We start from the raw sequence: 18,403 nt of genomic DNA, 5'->3' as shown, positions 1-18,403 counted from the left end.
TTATGATTGTGTCTTATCAGTGAGAGAGAGGAATCAATTATGAATCTTTAATATTCATTTAATTAGTCTCCAAATCCCTCTTATCAGTAATGACTCTGTTGCAATATTGAATTTCTAGAACATACAGTACCCAATACATTTTTAAAAGATTTATTGTGCATTAAATTATCCTTTCTTTTTTCTTCTTTTTTTCAACATTTACTTAACCCTATTGTTTCCTTGATATCTAAATCTGTCAAACATTTCCGACATAGATGAGAGCACGGTTATGTTTGAGCCTGCTGAGGGAACAATACTGAGGAAAGAAGGAAAACATATAGCGCATTGAAATACATGAATAAAAGAAACAGAGGAAACAGAAAAGACATTTAAAATTGAAACTGAAATTACAAGTTTGCAGTAAAACTAAAATTTTGCATTAAAACATTTTCAATTCCCACTTCCTATTATTGTAAGAAAATAACTCACAACAAATCACAGTGGTTGATCAGCCTTCATAAATATGCTTGAAACTACACTGTCCATCCCAACAAATGACACAAATGGAGAACTGTTTGATTTGTTGAAGTTATTGTTTGGTTTGTATTATATTACAGGTCATACACATAAACCTTTTAACATAAATACGTTTTCCCCTTTTGTTTCCCTTTTGTTAAAGTTATTCCCCACTGACAGTATCACTATTATAAATTGCTGCTCCATTATGTTGCACTATGTGTTGCACTGTGTGACAAACCACAGACCCCATATTGTTATGGCTAGATCATTTAATCAGATTTCCTCAAATGGATTAACTGGAACTTTGAGATCACCTATGGAATGTAAAATAAAGTTATGTGTTACAGTTTGAACAAAATTTGGCTGCACACCATGACCTTGTAAGGACTGACCCGCTGGTGACCCAGCTGGTGTTTTATCATGGATTGTAACTGAAAGAGATAAGGTGTTGCTGATTCATACTGATGAAATTTCCCCAATAAATCCACTGCAAATTTTCTGTCATTGTCACTGTCTGCCTCTATGACCTAAAGTAAACCAACATTGGCACCGTCTCATCATCCAGAACACAGTTCACTACAGAACAGGAAAGTGGGAGACTGACACACCTATGAAAACAAAGTTAACTCCCATCTTTGGTATGTAGCTACAGGTGCGTGGATATATTTTGTTGTGTGTTTTGCTATGTTGTAACTGTAAGCAGCTGTTGCTCTGGAGACTAAGCAAAACATAAAGTGTTTCAGATTCAAAGTTATTGTATATTTACAAAGTTATTACACAACACAGATTTATCTGTATTACTATAGTGGGAGAGGGGGTGAATTAATTTGGAAATATTTGTCTTGTATTATCCTGTGCTTGCTTACAGAGATACGGTTGTTTACATTTCCCCTCCTGTTTGAGCAACTATATAGTCATCAGTGTATTTCAAATACTTCATGACAAAGAGGTCAATGGAAATTGAGAAATAGTAACATTTATTGTCTAGAAATGGTTGAGAAGTGTACACATATACATATTGTGAAAGGTGTTAATGGCTCTTTTTCAAAATAAAGAAGAAGTTTGGTTTTTTTTATGTTGTTTCTGTCATCTTTAAGCCCTGAAACTATGACCCCAGGATTTTTCTTTCCGTCTCCATTACAGTCAGATGACTTCACTGTCCTGTAGCACATTCAAAAGCAGCAGTCATGTAGGTTCAACATTCACTTGCATCTGGATTGATTTCCTTAGAAGAAACAGAAACAAACAAACATTATTATACAACATCTCAACATGCTTTTCAACAGGATATCAGATAAAAGCATCAGTGGAGGAACGTATTGATTTTGCACAGCACTCCTATGACCCTGTTGAACTAATGACAGACCATTTAAAAGGAGCATCAAACTCGATAAGGCAGAGCCAGAGATACTGTCTTTTTATTCCACAGTTTTTGCTCCCTTGATAAAACCATGTGCTCACATTACCCACAATGCAAGTCAGTTCGGTCAGGGATTCATGTGTGTTATTCTACTAGCTGCAAGCCTCAAGCAGAGATATGCCACAGTTGTCTGGTGAGATCATGCCTTTTTAACTCCACACCTCCAAATGTGTGTCATTTTCAAACATGTAGTCTTCAGCTCCAACCGACAGCGACTTAACTGACATCCCCTGAGGATATTTAGATTTTGGGCAGCTCCCTTAGGAGCAACAATAGGCTTTACACACCTTTGTTTTTCTTATGCATTAGTATTCTCCAACACCTAAGAATACTTTGGTGAGTAAAATTGGTGGAGTTCTCCTTGGCCTCCAGAAACACCAGAAAACTCTTTGACCAGTTCAGCAAAACAGATGCATTAAAAATATTCTACAGACCGTCTTGTAGGAAATACATCTCCATTGCTAAATCTGATTTTGTTGTTTTTTTTCAGTATGTCTACACATGAACTTGGAAGTGAGACCATGTGTACCTCCAGAGGTTTGGGCAGGATGCTGAGGCAGCGCTGGACAGCATGATGGACTGAAGGGAAAAGACATGAGCTGGGCAGGCAGTCTGGTACGCAACCGTGAGTCTGGAGCTGGGATAAAACTCTCTCTGTTGACATACAGACAGCATTAGGAAAGCACACTTTATGTTTTCATTTTAAAGTTTAAAGTATTTTTTAAAAGCACGCTGCACAATAAGCAATTCTACAATTCAGAGAAATATTAACAAAAGACCAGGGTAGCTACATTTGGCTGTGTTTGTGTGTGTGTGTGTGTGTGTGTGTGTGTGTGTGAATGTGAGTGAGTGAATGTGTGAGAAAGAAATAGAATTTTAACATAAGAAGATAAGTGAGTATAAAACATGAAGCTGACCTGGACACGCCGCCAGAAACACAGAGACACCTTGGACCTCTAAGTCTTCTACAACCTGGTCAATACACACACACACACACACACACACACACACACACACACACATACGTCATGAAAACATCGTCTTAACATATAGTCATATTTAAGCACGTGTTACTCTGTGCGGCTGATGAATAAATTTTCTTTTATCATTAAGGTCAAAGAGGAGGATGAGATAACAAATTCTTATCAGTACAACTTGTAACTTATCTTTTAGTCAAAGGATATGAATGAGGTGTGTGTGCAACCAGGAGGGTGTGCCTCAAATTTTCGTTATCTAACATGCAATTACTAAACATGTAGTCTCGCCTTAATTAATAATTTCTAGTGAATGTCTTTGATCAGCAGGAAGAAGAACAGCCAACCACTACAGCAGTTTTACTGATTAGAAAAAAGTGCAGAATTGGCAGGTTCAAAGCTGGCAGCAGAGGATTGATATCCAAACCAACCTACGCTGATGTCCCCATCTTAACAGATCAAATTATGCTGCAACATTCAGCAAAGGCTAAAATTAATTTACAACTAGCGTGCTGCATTGCTTTTTTCAGGCTCTGTGCTATACACATAAAAGCAGATTACAGTATATTTAATATTACTAAAGAATATGCACATTTCTAATACAGAACTTTAAATCTTTAGAATCTGCACATGCACTAGAGCCAGTATACAAAGCAATAACCTATTACTTAAAATAAATAAACATCTGCTTTGCTACTTTCTGGTGTCAGGTAATGGAGGCTTCTTCATTTTTTGCCCTAAACATGAATGCATAAAAAAATCTGAAAAAGTAGGCTTCATAAAAATAGAACTACTTGTGGATATTAAGTAATGTTTTTATCTAAATTCAACATACATTTTACTCTTTTTTCCCAGTAAAAAGGACTTCCATAGTATGTTTTCAATGTTGCATGAGCTATTGTGTGTGTTAAAAACAAAGAGTCAGTGTGAGTAGTGAGTGACAGACATCTTAGACAAAGAAAAGAGCACCACCTACAGAAACTCAAAGTTAATTCCAGGTAAAGATGCCACAGCGCCACACACACTGTTTGACTCACAGATGGTCTTTGGGCAGTTTATTGCAGAACTGCCAACACAAGTGTCATGCAGCAAAGTAATAAAAGAAAATCAATCATTTATTAGAAAATGAAACTGAAGCTGAGTTTAAACATTACACTCTAGTCAGGTTTCTTTCCTCACCTTGCAAAGTGCTGGCACGGCCACAGAATCCATAAAGGTGACTGAGCTGAGATCCAGAAGCAACCAGTGAGTGTGTGTTGACGTCTGGGCTGAGGAGGAGGAGGAAGAGGAGGTGTGGACTCCAGCTGGGTTCTCCTTCTGATCACGACTCACTGTCTGGATGTGGTGAGGAAAAGTTACATGTGGAAAATCGGTTCGTAACGTTTTCGTTGCTGTGTAACCCGTGGTGTATTGGAGAATTTCTTCAAATATAATTATGCAGTTTTTAAAATTCCAACCAGAGGGTTCAAAGACGAGCGCGCACACACTCCAGCTGCATACACACATCTCTTATACTGCCTCGAGCTGGTGCTGGTACTGAATCTTGTGAAGTAATGTCCACATATTGATGGTTTTCATGAGGTGGGAATGCTTCCGCCTACATGTGGAGAAGATGAGCTGTGGGACCGATGCTCATCTGGATTCATTCATTCTCCTAATTACAATTATGACCCCATCACTCAATCTATAACACTTTCACTCAACATCTGGTCTTATTTTACTGATGCTAATGCTCCCCTCTTCTTTCTCTTTTTCCTGCCATATTCATTCTGCTTTGTGTGTGTGTGTGTGTGTGTGTGTGTGTGTGTGTGTGTGTGTGTGTGTGTTGCCACCTGTCTGATCTGTGTGAAGACCACTTCAGAATTGGCGAAGTAAATAGGACTGGAATAGGAGAGTATAGTCACCCCGGGGATTTGCTTTGCCTGTTTAAAAAAAACAACAACAACAAAACACACACACACACACACACACACACACACACACACACACACACACATTAAACATTGTGTAATACCTTTGGTCAGAATTTTCAACACCAATCTTGTGGCTTATTGTAACTGACATTAGACTGGCAAATGTGTGAGCTTGCAGTTCATGGTGGATCAAGAAAAAAGCTAGGGCAAAAAAAACTACATTTATAGTTATCATAATTCCATATTTAAAATGATCTTACAGAATTATATATTTTAAGCGCGTTTTGCTGAAACTGTTTTGCTTGTTTGTTTGCATTATTAGTATTATTATTTTAATTCTAAGGTAATTTTCTTGTTTCATTTTTCATAGCTGTCCTCCTATGTTTTTGAGAGAAATCAAGCGTATTTGCTCCAGTTTCAAAGTGTTGAATCTTAAAAGATGTACCATTTACAGTTTCTTTCTTATTTTTGTGGCTATATTTTATAACAATATTTTTAGTGTAACAGTAATTATTACAGTATTTTATTAAACAATTTCATCACATTCTGAAACGAAAACATTATCAGAGGTCTCAAGATGGGATGCTATTTTGAAGGGACACTTTCCCTTTGCCTGTGGTTGTATTTCCTTTGTCTTGGATGGAACCTAAAGGCCATATTATTTGTTCATTATCTATTTATGTTTTCATTTTTACAGGGACAGTGCACATTAAAAACATTGCTGTAAATGTGCTGTGTTAACCAAAAGCAAACTTTCAACTGTTGTCCCTGGGCCAAGTATTAAGATAACCACTAAAATAGAAAGACGGGCATGCAAACAATTAAAAGCATGAATGAAAACATGCATGTGAAAATATGACAGTTCTACATGACAGGACATAAGAAATAAACCAACAGACACAGTATGTACAACAAGATAACCGCTTATCTGTAACTGCTTATCCTTTTCAGGGTCTTTTTTTATCATATTTATTTGGACATAATGATCATAAGAGAATTAGAGGCAAATATATAGTTGAAAAACAGTATTTTCATTGGTCCTGTCTGTATAAATATGCTCTTGGTTCCAGATGTCTGTGTCAATGTGTTTTATTGTTTCAATAAGTACTTTTTCCCCCAACTTTTCTTCGAACAATGACCTGGATGCAGTAAGACCTTCACTCTGGAGACAATAAATTAGGCCAAACTCCATCCATGCAAAAAAAAAAAAGTCTCTGAGATGTTGCCCAATACTTCATTCAGATTTATTACAGCTATTTAAAGGTAAATGTTAAGAGTTAATTATCTAAATGCAATGTGTGTATTCTTGAGACTTATAAAACACTTTCAAAGTAGATTTTTAAAAAATAGGTAATTAATAATCAGCTTTTTAACTATGTTTTTCAGTAAAGTTAAGAATGTATATGCTTTTTCTTTTTCAGGAAAGTTAAGAATGTATATGCCTTTTGATTGGCACAAACCCTAAAATGACTCACTGCATTTGGCAAACAAAAAAGGTTTAAATGTTTGGCCCAGCTTGACAAACATCTAGTTCAGAGACACAACAGATCTTCTATTTAACTATTGTGGCTCAGAGAAGGATCCAAAAAAAGAAAAAAGAATATGTACAGAGTGAATTCATGAAGGGGAACTTGTACAAAGACAGCCACTGCACACACCATCACTAATGCATGATAGATACTTGACAAAGTACACAGAGGAGAGCGGTGCAGCAGCCAGCAGTGTAACAGATTGAGGAGAGAATCAAGTAGAGCGAACAGAGAACGAGAAGTTGACAGAAATCCACTGATGCTCAGAGCGCAGACAGATTGCCTTTGGTGACAGTTTGGTGTTTTGATGTGTGACAGATGGTGGTTTCAGCCAGGGACATATTTTTAGTGTGTTTTGGCTGTGTGACAGTCGCATAGTCAGAGTGCTTCATTAACTTTATAAAAGACTGACCTTCACTGAAGGATTTTGAGTGTTTTTTGGTGTAATTTAACACATTGGGGACACCTTCATTTAATGATCTGCTACATAAATACTTCTATAACTAATTACCAAAAATGTTTTAGCATCCAATTTAACATAAACATTTTTTTTTTAAAGACTGACATTCATTCAGACTGATGTTGATGTATATCCTGCTCATTTTTAGCCATCAAATGCTTGATGTGTTGGTGTATATTTGCATCACAGATGCTGTGATCCAGTAGAAATACGGGGTGTGTTTCATTTGCAAGTGGGGCATCAGTTTGCAAAACGTTTTCATGTAGGGCAGCAATATAGCACTGCATCATGTTTTCTTTACTGCAAGGACACTCTAAGGGACACTTTAGCACATATTCTCTACTTGAGGGATGCCCCGATGGGCACTTTCTCACATTTTCTCCACAACTCAACTAGAAGGGCACTGTAGAGGACACTTAATAAAATGTGAAATATCTAGATCAACTTCTGTGAAACTGAATGCTGACTTCATTTGGTACAAAACAGGTTTGGTAAAATGTTTTTGTGACTCAGCTGAGTAGAAACAGTAAAGGTTCATAGTGATATAGGAGAAAAAAATCGAACCAACAGACTGGTTTTATCCAAGAATTTATTTTTGTTTTTGTGTTGACTATGGTGTTTATTTTAAGGACCATATATATATAACAAATGGATTCAAGTAGGAAAGTGGGTGTTTTGGATTTGTGACAAAGATGAAGTCTTAACAACTCACTATGAAATAAAAGGTTTAACAAAGTGAGAAGGAATACTGCGACATTTTGAAAAAGGCGATTCTTGGCTTTTTTTCCCCCAAGAGTTTGAGGATCTACACCACTCTTCTGTACTTTAAATATGAGCTGTAAATATACAGTACGTACAAGAAAAAGTGCTTTGAGCTGCAGTTCCTCTGGTGACCACTAGATGCTGGCTCCAACAAAACACCAAGTCTGTTTAGGTCAGTAAAAATGGCACCAGAGCTACAGAGTCAATCATTATTTTGGAGAAAAAGCGATTTCACCTCTTGGGTAGGTGTGTTTTGTTTGCTGTTTTTAAAATGTATCCTTTCCTGATGAAAAGGTTAGTCTAAAAAAGGGATGGATTCCTCAGTTGACAGGTGTCAGTCAGCTCAGCTATATCTACTTTCTAGCACACTGCCCAAATATGGATTTCCATGCTTTAATAACTAACAAAGATCACAACAAGCAGTAAACTCCAATGTCTGTAGATGATTGTATCATTTGCTCTATGAATATGACATAATGTACCCTTCTGTGGCAGCACTGGGGGTCCATCACTTTGAAAAAGTGATTGGGATGAACTCCAAATAAAGTTTGGGGAGGAACAAGGAAAGTCAGAGATTAGTACTGATAAAACTTATTGAGCCCTATGGAGTTATTAATTGTAATCAATTGAGTGAGAAAAAATAGCTGCTGGCAGGTGTAATGTCATGCATCTTCTGAATGCTAGGAAGAGTTTTAAAAGCATTTCAAAAGCTGTAAGACCATGTTCCTCACCCAAAGCATAACACAGAACAGGGAAATAACAGCATGTGACAATACAGAGAAGACATTCAAAGCACTGTGTTTTCATGTTTCATGTCCTTTTCTAATTACCCATGGGCTTAACTTTACTTAACTTATCTTGAACAACATAGAAACTTTAATCAAACAGTTTTTTTTTTCAAACTATGTGTTTTTTTTTTTTAAAGCTTATTGTCGTGGGACCTGTGAGACAGATTGAGCTTACCTCAGTGTAGAGTCCCACGTCCCTGTAACAGTCTGTACCAGGAATACGACCTAAAACAACAGTGGAAGAGCTGGAGGACGAGGACAAGATGAAAGACAGGAGAGAAACGGGAATATTAATGAGAGAGTGCGTCTGACTGGGAGACGAGAGGGGAGGGAAGGAATACAAAACTTTTAAGATGTATGTGAAAATTATGAAATGAGTCAAATGAATAAATGAGTGAAGACAAGATTCATATCACAATGATAAAATGTCAAAAACACACTTCCTCCTATGTTATTGTGATATTTAAGGAGATTTAGGGGGAAATATTAGCAGAGAAGCTATGTAATATAATAAGTATGGTTTCTTTAATATATTTTCACCTGAAAATAAGAGTCACTGTGTTTTTGTTACCTTAGAATGAGTTCTTTATATCTACGTAGAGAGTGGGTCCTTGTCAATGGAGTCCACCATGTTGCACTGCCATTTTTCTACAGGAGCCCAGAGTGGTCAAACCAAAAACTGGCTGTACATGTGGCATTTGTGTTATTGCATTGGCCACTGTAGTTAGCAATCAATTTGTAAAAACACTGGGTTTGTTACATTCAATGTTAAACTGTTTCACTGGTTTAAATTACTGGGTCTGTTTGTTAAGGAGAGACCTCTGCGGATAATTCAGCTCCTGGTAAAAAACCTCATGAACGTCCGGATCAGAAAAAAAGGTGCGCACACATTAAGTTAAGTTTAATTGATGTAAACTCCTCCATGCAGTGCCTGTAAAATGATATTTACTGACTGTTGTGTCCTGTAGATTAGTGTGAGCAGAGAAAAGATGACAGCCACAGCCAGACCAAGATCCAGGTTAAAGACCAGCGTGGAAATCAGCGATGCGACCCACACAAGCTGAAGGAGAGGAGAGTGAAGAGAGAACCAGGATCAGAGCGGGATCAGTACTGCTTGTAATCATACTTCTATGCTATGAGCTTGAATAATGATATGTGTGTGTATGTGTGTCTGTGTATGTTTGTAGGTATGGATGTTTATGTAGCCCACCAGGTCTAGTCTGTCAGATTTCCAGAGCACACACACATCTTTGAACTGAGCCAGTATCCCTTGCAGGTTCACCACGATGATCACTGCCAACACCGCCTGGAACACACAGCAAGGCATTACTGAACTCTGCCTGAGATGAGTGAGTCATCCTGACAGTGAGTCTTATCCAGATGGAGCATGACTTGACATTTCTTAAAACATCTTCACTGATATGCTCTATTATTCTATCATTATTCTGTGATGGTTTATGGGAAGCCATGCTGGCTGGAGAAAACTGTCAAAACAAACTTTTTGTGCACTTGCTTAGTAACATATATGATATGTGTTATCTCATATGCACTTTACCTTTGGCAGCTGCTCAAAGAGGTGACCAATCTTCAACAGGATGGTTAGAATCACCAGAGCTGATACCAAACCAGCCATCTAAGATATGAAATTAAAACACAACAGTAAACCAAACTCGAAATGAAAAGGAATTAGACAAAGAGTTATACAACGTATAACTCTCTATAAAACTCTCTATAAACTCTCTATAAAAAGAGATGCTCCCCCATTTTTAACACAAAAGACAAAGGTGGGTGTGGTTTTTATGCCTCCACATGGGTGATAGCTGAGGTTGGATGCATTATGTTTTTTGGTTGTCCATCCAGCACATTCTCGTGAAAGTGATATATCAAGAAGACCCTGAGTGAATTTCTTTAAATTTGACACAAACATTCACTTGGACTCTACAAAGAGCTGATTAGTTTTTGGTGGTCATATGTCAAAGGTCAAGGTCCCTGTGGCCTTGTTTGTCTCGTTCTTTTCAACACAATACCTCAAGAAACTTTGAGGGTTTTTTTTTTTCAAATTTGACACAAATGTTCATTTGGACTCAAGGATGAACTGATTCAATTTTGGTGATCAAAGGTCAAGGTCACGGTAACCTTGCATGCATCTCATGCTTGTGAAAGCAATATCTCAAGATTACCTTTGGGAAATGTCTTCAGATTTGACACAAACATTCACTCAACTATGAGCTAATTAGAATTATGTGTTCAAAGGTCAAGGTCACTGTGAATGGAATCTGCCTCATTTTCACAAATGCAATATCTGAAGATGGCCTCAAGGGAGTTTTCTCAAATTTGGCACAAATGTCCACTTGGACTCAAGAGTGAACTGAGGGTTAAAGGTCAAAGGTCAAGGTCATGGTGACCTCACAAAACACGATTTTGGCCATAACTAAAGAACCTTTTGGTGCCCACCCTGACACTGTACTGTCATATGGTTTTCTGTGCTGACGGGGTTAAGATGTGTCTGAAGCATCCACGTTTTAAAAGACATCAGTGTAAACTAGACTGATGTGCAGAGGCATACAACTGTGTGGCAGTAACTCTAGTTATGTCTTTTGGAATAGAATTACCTGTGATTTGACTCCAATGCTGTCCTGGACCATACTGCGAGAAAAGGAGCAGCTCACCGCGAAGCACTGAAAGATTCCTCCGATGGTGTTGCACAGACCCAGAGCCAGCAGGTCCTGAGGTAGAGACAGCAATTTGAGAAGTACGCACATTTGAGAGTCTGCAGCACATCTCAGGGATACTGCTGGAGAGAACTCCCTACTGGTTCTGTCCAGACCCTGAATTAATATCTTGTGCTGGGATAATCCTTCAAAAAAAACATTGTTTCATGGTTTGAGGGTTGTCCTTTAAGGTATAATGAGAAGTTTACAGATCTGATGGTGCACTGGTGAATTTGTTGCTCATTACACTAAAGGCCAGGGAGTATGTGCATGATGTTAGCTGTATTTGGATTAAAGAAGCTTTAGTGAGGAGAGTCAGACCTGCTTCAAACCATGAGGCTTTGCATCAGTCAAAATCACTGCTGGGCACCAAGTAATGCTCCTGCTTCACGTTATTTCTGAACTGTGTGTCTTCCTGCATGTCTTCCTTTGCAGAAATCTGCAGACACCACTTTAATCTGTATTGGTAATCAATAAGAACTGAGATAACCTCAATAGAGCTCACTTTTTAATTCCCTTGAGCTTCAGTGCCCTTTAGCTAATAAGACATGAGTAAGCTGGATACTTGGAGTATGGATTCAAGATAGGAGTCCGGTGAAAGGACAAATCTGCAAAACACTTTAAGTTTGCTGCCTTACAATTTTGGCTGCAGATCAAGCCACTTTTTAAAAATGATCTGCACAGCCCTTTGAGGCATGCTTTGTGAATCAACTTTAACTTGAATTTTGACATCTATTATATATTACACTAGCAACACTGTAAGCTAACAGTTTATTGTCCTGAAAAGTTAACTGTAATTTCACCAGGGCCTCGGGAGTGTCTTACAACATCAGCACACAATATTACTTCTTAATATTAAAAAAGGTACAAGACCAATTCTTCTTGTGTGGAAAAAAACCCCTAAACTTTAAAAAGTTTCTCTCCATTTCTCTACACATGATCGGAATTGGCCATCAAGTGATTTCTTTGTGATTATGCATGACTATGTAGCCTGTTATTTTTTGTGTGTGTGTTTGTTTTGCAATTTTCTAAAATGCAGACCTACAAAAAAAATCTTAAATATGTAAGAGTTACAACTGGCAAGAGTATACCTGACTGGAGTCCACACGGTAGCCGTGTTTGTGGGCGAACACTGAGCCCATGGCTGAGAGGAAACTGAAGCCGACCAGAGCTACAGACAGTGCTGGAATGAACAGCTCTCTGGCCTGAGAGAGAGACGGGAGGACCGGGAAAGACAGGCTAGAGAAGAGGAGGAGGAAGAGGAGGGGGAGGAAAAGAGATGGCTGCTTGATCAACTGTATGACTAATTCATTCTTCACAGAAAAAAGACATACACAGTAGTATAAAGAATTATGATCACCAGTTTAAGATGAGTCACCTCATGAATTGCAATGATTCTCTTAAAGTGATCGAGGATAACACAATAATAACCCACAATGAAGCTAACCGGCTTATTTTGTATGATGACAACAGAAGTATGAAGAGTGGGAGGCTAGAAGAAGGTCACAGTATCAGAAAGGCGAAAAGAAAAGCATCATAGAGTTTTAAATTATATTATAGTAGAGGTATATTAACTAACAGATATATTTGTTATAGCATATTGGTAAAGATATATTGCTTGAAGTCCTCTACAAAGAGAAAAATCAACACAAGTCTTAAAAAATATAACAAATTGAAGGACAAGGAAAAACATGACACAGTTCTACTGACCCACTGGGTATGTGTCCCACCACCTGGACTGTGTGCTGTCCAACCAGATCCATCTGCACTGACAGGATGGTGCCCAGGACAATCTGTGGGAGAGAAACAATGGACGTGACATTTTCTGCACAAAATGTCCCGTTTGGAAAACAACAATATACAGTATTCTACATCTAAATGTCAAATCAATCAGTCTGTTAACACACATGCACACTGAGGTATACCAGCACACACAGTGTTACGATGAGATACTGTCAGTCCACTGATACAGTTTACCAAACCTTAACGTTAAATGAGAGTCATCAAATTTCAACATGATAAAAGTTTTTTTGACTGTTATTTTTTTTTTAACTTACCTAAATATTTTTAGTTTTCATTGTGACATTACATTTACGTTTTAGGGTTTTAGTTACAACAGTATGCTGTGAATATTAATAAGTTGCACCGACTAAAATCAATGTTAAGCTTAAACATAGGTTTTAAAAAACATTTAAATAAAACAAAGCACCATCAGAAGACAGAATGATGACTTATTAGCGGCCAGGTGCAGAAATGTATTGTATGTGGGGATTTGTGGTTTTGGTGATAAAAACTGATTTTTTATATAACTGTGAGTCATTCATCAGTTCATCACTGTGGCATGTGTCCATCTGGGCATGACTCTACTGAGAGAGCGTGTGTGTGAGAGACTCTGTGTGTGTGTGTGTGTGTGTGTGTGTGCGTGTGTGTGTGTGTGTGTGTCTATCCCTCACCAGTATAAGTTCCCACGGTATGGCGACAGGCAGCTTGTTCTTAAAGCGCTCATTCAGCATCTTGCCTGTGATGAGTATCGTCATGGAAACCGCTGAGACTGACAGCACTCCTGGTACAGCACTGGTCACTCCAAGCAGAACATCCTTTAACGTCTGGAAGCAGACACACACACACACACAGGGTAAAATCCCGGTTAGAAATCCTTGATTGTTCATTGTTCAGGACGTTTTTACTGAGACCTGAATTATTCGCAGAGGTGTCCTCTCAAACAAATAGATCAGGTAATTAAAACCGGTAAAAACACTAAATAAAGCAGTTCTGGGTAAAATTATCTATATTTTTTTGGATAATGCTCTTCACAGAGGTGCTGGTGACTACGGTATTTTTTGCAAAAATGCATCGATGTGACGAAAACACAACAATTCTTAGTTTCAGGTATTATATTCAATTTCTGGCAATATATCCTTCTAAATCCTACACACTGGACCTTTATAAAACAAACATATGACAAAAGCTAACTCATCTATCAAATGTTTGAATGATTGTTTAAATAATTTTTTTGCTTTTTATTATCCCTTAATGTTTTTTTTAATTTTTTTGTTCTGCAAAGCACTTTGTATTGCCCTGTTGTATGAAATGAGCAATATAAATAAAGCTGCCTCGCCTTAAACAAAATAACTACTACTTTGCAGATACTGATTTCTACGTGGATATTTCTTTTTATCATTATTTTTTAGGAGGAGACCTATCACCTTAGACAGCGAGATTTTCTTGGGGGTAAACTGCTCCAGTGCATACTGGTAGTTACGGTCCAGCAAAGCCTGAGGAAAACCAGCACCTGCAAGCAGCTGATAAGCAGCCAAACTCAGCCTACACCTTGAAATCTTGCCTATGTAGAGGTGACAGGGTGCATCCTTGGAGGAGGTTGAAGCCAACCTTGAATTTGCCCTCTGTAGTGCCAAAAATAAAAACAACACTATCACTCACTCACAGCAGCAGCGCCTGGAGCAGTCAGAAGCATTTTTCCTGCCAAGACAACACTGTGCCAAGATGATTAAATTATTCAGGTTCTCTGAGGTTAAGGTGAGGTGTAGAGACACGGTTAGGGTCTGCCAGGACCGGTGCAGGAGGTAGGATATGACCTCCAGTCGGACGCCACAACACAAGTCATCATTATGGTCAACCTCTGGCCTGCAATGTGCATGTAGCTTGTAGGACCATGATCCAGCTTTATGGGCAAACTAATGAATTAACTCTATGAAACATGAGCAAATTGGCTTGATTTCTTTCAGAAAATATTGTAAGAAGGCAATGAATAACAAAAGAGGAAATGATGCAGACAGTAACAAGAAATTAATAATAATAAATGTATGTATTACCTGAAAATTTGTTAAAAAAACCCCAAACCAAAGCAATGAATAAATAAATAAAACAAAACAAAACACCCCCCCATGAGAATGAAACATAAAGAAAAATAAAGTAATACACACACACAACAAGACTCAGAGAAAGTGCTCAGAAATTTCTAATATTATGTAACATAAATTTATATATGTAATACTCTAATAATAATAAAAAAATGTTTTTCCCCCTATTTTTTCTTTTTTCATCCCTAGACATTTTTCCCATAGCTATTTGAAAAGAAAAATCATCTTCCAAGTCTAACAATTTCTCGCAATTTTTGTAACCATTTTACTAAGTTGCTTATTGCCTTTTTTCCCATGGTTTTGAAAGAAATCGCACCAATTTGCCAAGGTTCAAAGGTTTAAATACTTTTGAAAGGTGTCCTAAAGCAGCAAAAGAAAGGTGATGTCGCTCCAGGTTTCAAAGGGTTAAACACAAATGAAAAAAACCCACAGAGACCAGCTAAGGGAGGACATCAGAGGTCAGGGATCAGTCGTATAACAGCATTACAGGACCTCGCACGGCTTCAAAGTCTCGCCTCAAGCTACGTCAACTGTGCTGAGCTTGCCAACATCAGTGAGTGAGTGTGTGTGTGTGTGTGTGTGTGTGTGTGTGTGTGTGTGCGCGTGTGTGTGTGTGTGTGTGTGTGTTTTAACTGACCCAAGCTGAAGCCAGCAGTCCTGTATATCTCTGTGCAGATATTCCAGTCATCAGTGGCAGCTGCAGGACAATCACATGCAGACCTGCTGCTGTGGTGTAGCCTCTGATTACAGGATCAGAAAGCCAGCGACACACACCGCCTCCACGCAGCAGGTACACCAGGAGCTGAGGGAAACACACACACATACACACAGACAGACATACACACAGCATTAGTTTTGACTTTATATCTCCTCCATCATCTCAATAAATTGCTGAATATCTGCGTAAAATGCTTCCTCTGTGATTTAAAGAGAATTACACAACATTTTTACTGCTTTAAAAGTTCGGGGGAGATATTTCCTGTAATATCTGATTTGACCTGTAATGAAAAGTGGGTTTCAGAGAATGCAGCAGGTTGTGTATATGAAACAAAAGATAAAATGACAAAAACAATTTGATATTTTGGCTGATGTCTGCAGGGAAATTCTCTTTTCTCCTGCTCATCTCCTTAATGGGCCAGAGATCAGGGGTCAGTGTAAGCCTATTTGTCCACGTATTTCTAAATGTGTGTGTGTGTGTGTGTGTGTGTGTGTGTGTGTTTACCTGTATGAGGCCACAGAGGAAGGTGACTTGTACAGCCACGTTCACTTTGGCCGCTTCCACATCAATCTGACTCCCTTCAACACTGTTGCTAAGCAACTCCACGTTGGCTGTCACAGACCCGATCATGATGGCCAGGACGGCAAAAGTACCTGTCACACATAAGCAGACACACAAACCTTAACTCCCTTAGCACTAGAGTGTTAGGTTTAAGAGTATTGAGTAATCACATGAACTTTTACAGTGAGTACTTCAGAAGATTTTAACTTTGGTTTAACTGTTACAGTAAAAAGGGGACGAATGATAGAACTAAAGAGAGACAGAGGTTTTGTGCCATATTAGTGCAGCAGGCAGTTTTGAGAAAGAGAATGCCTTTCCAGAAAATAAAAGTTGACAGTCACCAATGGAGAGGTGTCTGGAGGTGCCGAAGATGAAGTAGATGATCAGAGGATAGAGAGAGGTTATAGAGACCAAAGGCTGGAGGAACTCCCACCAACATGGCGTTGGCCATACCTGGTAAAGAAGAACAGAACAGTTTTGAGCAGCTAGTGTAGGAGGAAAACCAAGAACCAATAAAAACTTGAATGTTAAGAAAGCCTCTTTATCAATGGGTTTTTCCAGGGTCTCTACACTCATGAAACATTTTCTTCCAACCAAGCGTCACAGAAACTGCCACATAAAGGACGTGGTAAGAGGAGGGAGATACAGATTATATGCCATCATTTTGAGATAATTCACTTGAGAAAACTCTTTTTTTTCCCAATACAAAGTTATTGTTTTCAGATAGCAAGTCATTATTTCAAGATACTAAGTATTTTGAGAAAACATATAACAACTATACTTATTCATTATTTTGAATTACTGAGACAGAATTTTGAGAAAACTAGTTTTTTGCAAACCTTTCTCTTCTTACATATATACATTACATTACATATATATATATATATATGTATATATAAGTATATAATTAAGACAGTCATAAAAATCCTTGTCACCTTTTACTATTTTTTGCAGAACATTTGCAGGACATTTCTTGCCAATTTGCCTCTTATGTTTTTTGTCCCATGTTTTTGAAAGAAATATAAGCAGTTTTCTCAAGTTTTAGAGGTTTGCGTGCTTGTAAAATGCATCTGAATGCAGCACAAGAAAAGTGATGTGGATCCAGGTGTTAAAGGACTAAATAAAACTATCACTTGGAGAGTTGCTAATTATCATCATTATCATCTTTGCAGCTGAAGTTGTAACCTGAATAATGTATTTATCCAGAAGTAGACCTTAATTTATGACTGCATTCCCACCTTGGACCCTCTAACCCGCAGTTAAATTTTAAGTTAAAGTTGGTGTGGAGTTGTTTAAAACCTGTTAAGAAGAAAAACTACCACCTCACCTCATACAAAAGTTTAATAAAGACACTATGGAACCTGTAAGATGTGATTATAATCTTTTGCAGCATCCTCACCCTGTGGCAGCTGCATGATGCCGACACTGACTCCAGACACCAGTCTCCAATGGCGTTTTCTCTGATGGAGTAGCAAGGCAGCCATGACAGGACAGGAAAAAAGCCCAGCAGGAAGCTCTTCAACCTGGGACCAGAACACCTGGGGAAAAAAAAAAAAACACACACACACACAACACACACACACACACACACACACACACACACACAGACACACACACACACACACACACACACACACACAAACACAGTAATAGAGCTTTAGATAAAGGGCCTTGATTATCTGTTAGACATAAAAAAAAACTATCTGAAGGCCCACATTGGTACACAAAAAGCCAAAAACTTAACCTGCCCATTGACTTACCAACATTGTGCCTTCACTCTCTCCAGAAATGAAAGGGACTTCTTTTCTACCCGCTGTCCGAGGACATCCAGCTGGACCTCGTCCAGGGCAATAGCAAGATAAGGCTGCCTGTAGTGAGGAAGGTCATTTCGCTCAACGCTGTCCATCTGAAATCAGTGTTAAAGGTTACTGGCAGTAAAGTCAAGTTTCACTTTGTTCGATAAAACCATATTGGGTGTTAAATGTGTCTCATGCACTTGTCTTTATGAATATAATGTGTGTGTGAAGTTACATGACAAAGAGAGAGTAGTAGTAACTGTGTAGATCACCAAAATAAACCGGAGCAGTGAGAGCGGCTGACCTGATCTGTTTCAGTGCGAAGCCACATGAGTACATGGAGTTCACGTGCGTCAGTGTGCATGTATGAGGACCACATACACATACACATA

The 18,403-nt window shown here is 38.3% G+C and overlaps 1 protein-coding gene across 1 annotated transcript; it reads right to left on the bottom strand.

Moving 5' to 3' along the window:
* Positions 1–1,553: 1,553 nt before the first annotated feature.
* LOC121947489 (solute carrier family 26 member 6) lies at positions 1,554–18,121 on the bottom strand. Its single transcript, XM_042492567.1, is given in 20 exon segments — positions 1,554–1,723; positions 2,448–2,572; positions 2,836–2,890; positions 4,072–4,227; positions 4,725–4,814; positions 8,520–8,589; positions 9,298–9,404; positions 9,555–9,650; positions 9,900–9,977; positions 10,957–11,070; positions 12,147–12,294; positions 12,766–12,848; positions 13,509–13,661; positions 15,574–15,738; positions 16,159–16,307; positions 16,557–16,617; positions 16,619–16,668; positions 17,615–17,656; positions 17,659–17,753; positions 17,976–18,121. Coding segments are annotated over 20 exon segments (2,013 nt in total). The 3' UTR covers positions 1,554–1,693.
* Between the last annotated feature and the right edge of the window lie 282 nt (positions 18,122–18,403).

Source organism: Plectropomus leopardus, chromosome 8 (genome assembly GCF_008729295.1).
Source record: "Plectropomus leopardus isolate mb chromosome 8, YSFRI_Pleo_2.0, whole genome shotgun sequence".
Classification (NCBI taxonomy): domain Eukaryota; kingdom Metazoa; phylum Chordata; class Actinopteri; order Perciformes; family Serranidae; genus Plectropomus; species Plectropomus leopardus.
This window is presented reverse-complemented; position numbering and strand designations above follow the sequence as displayed.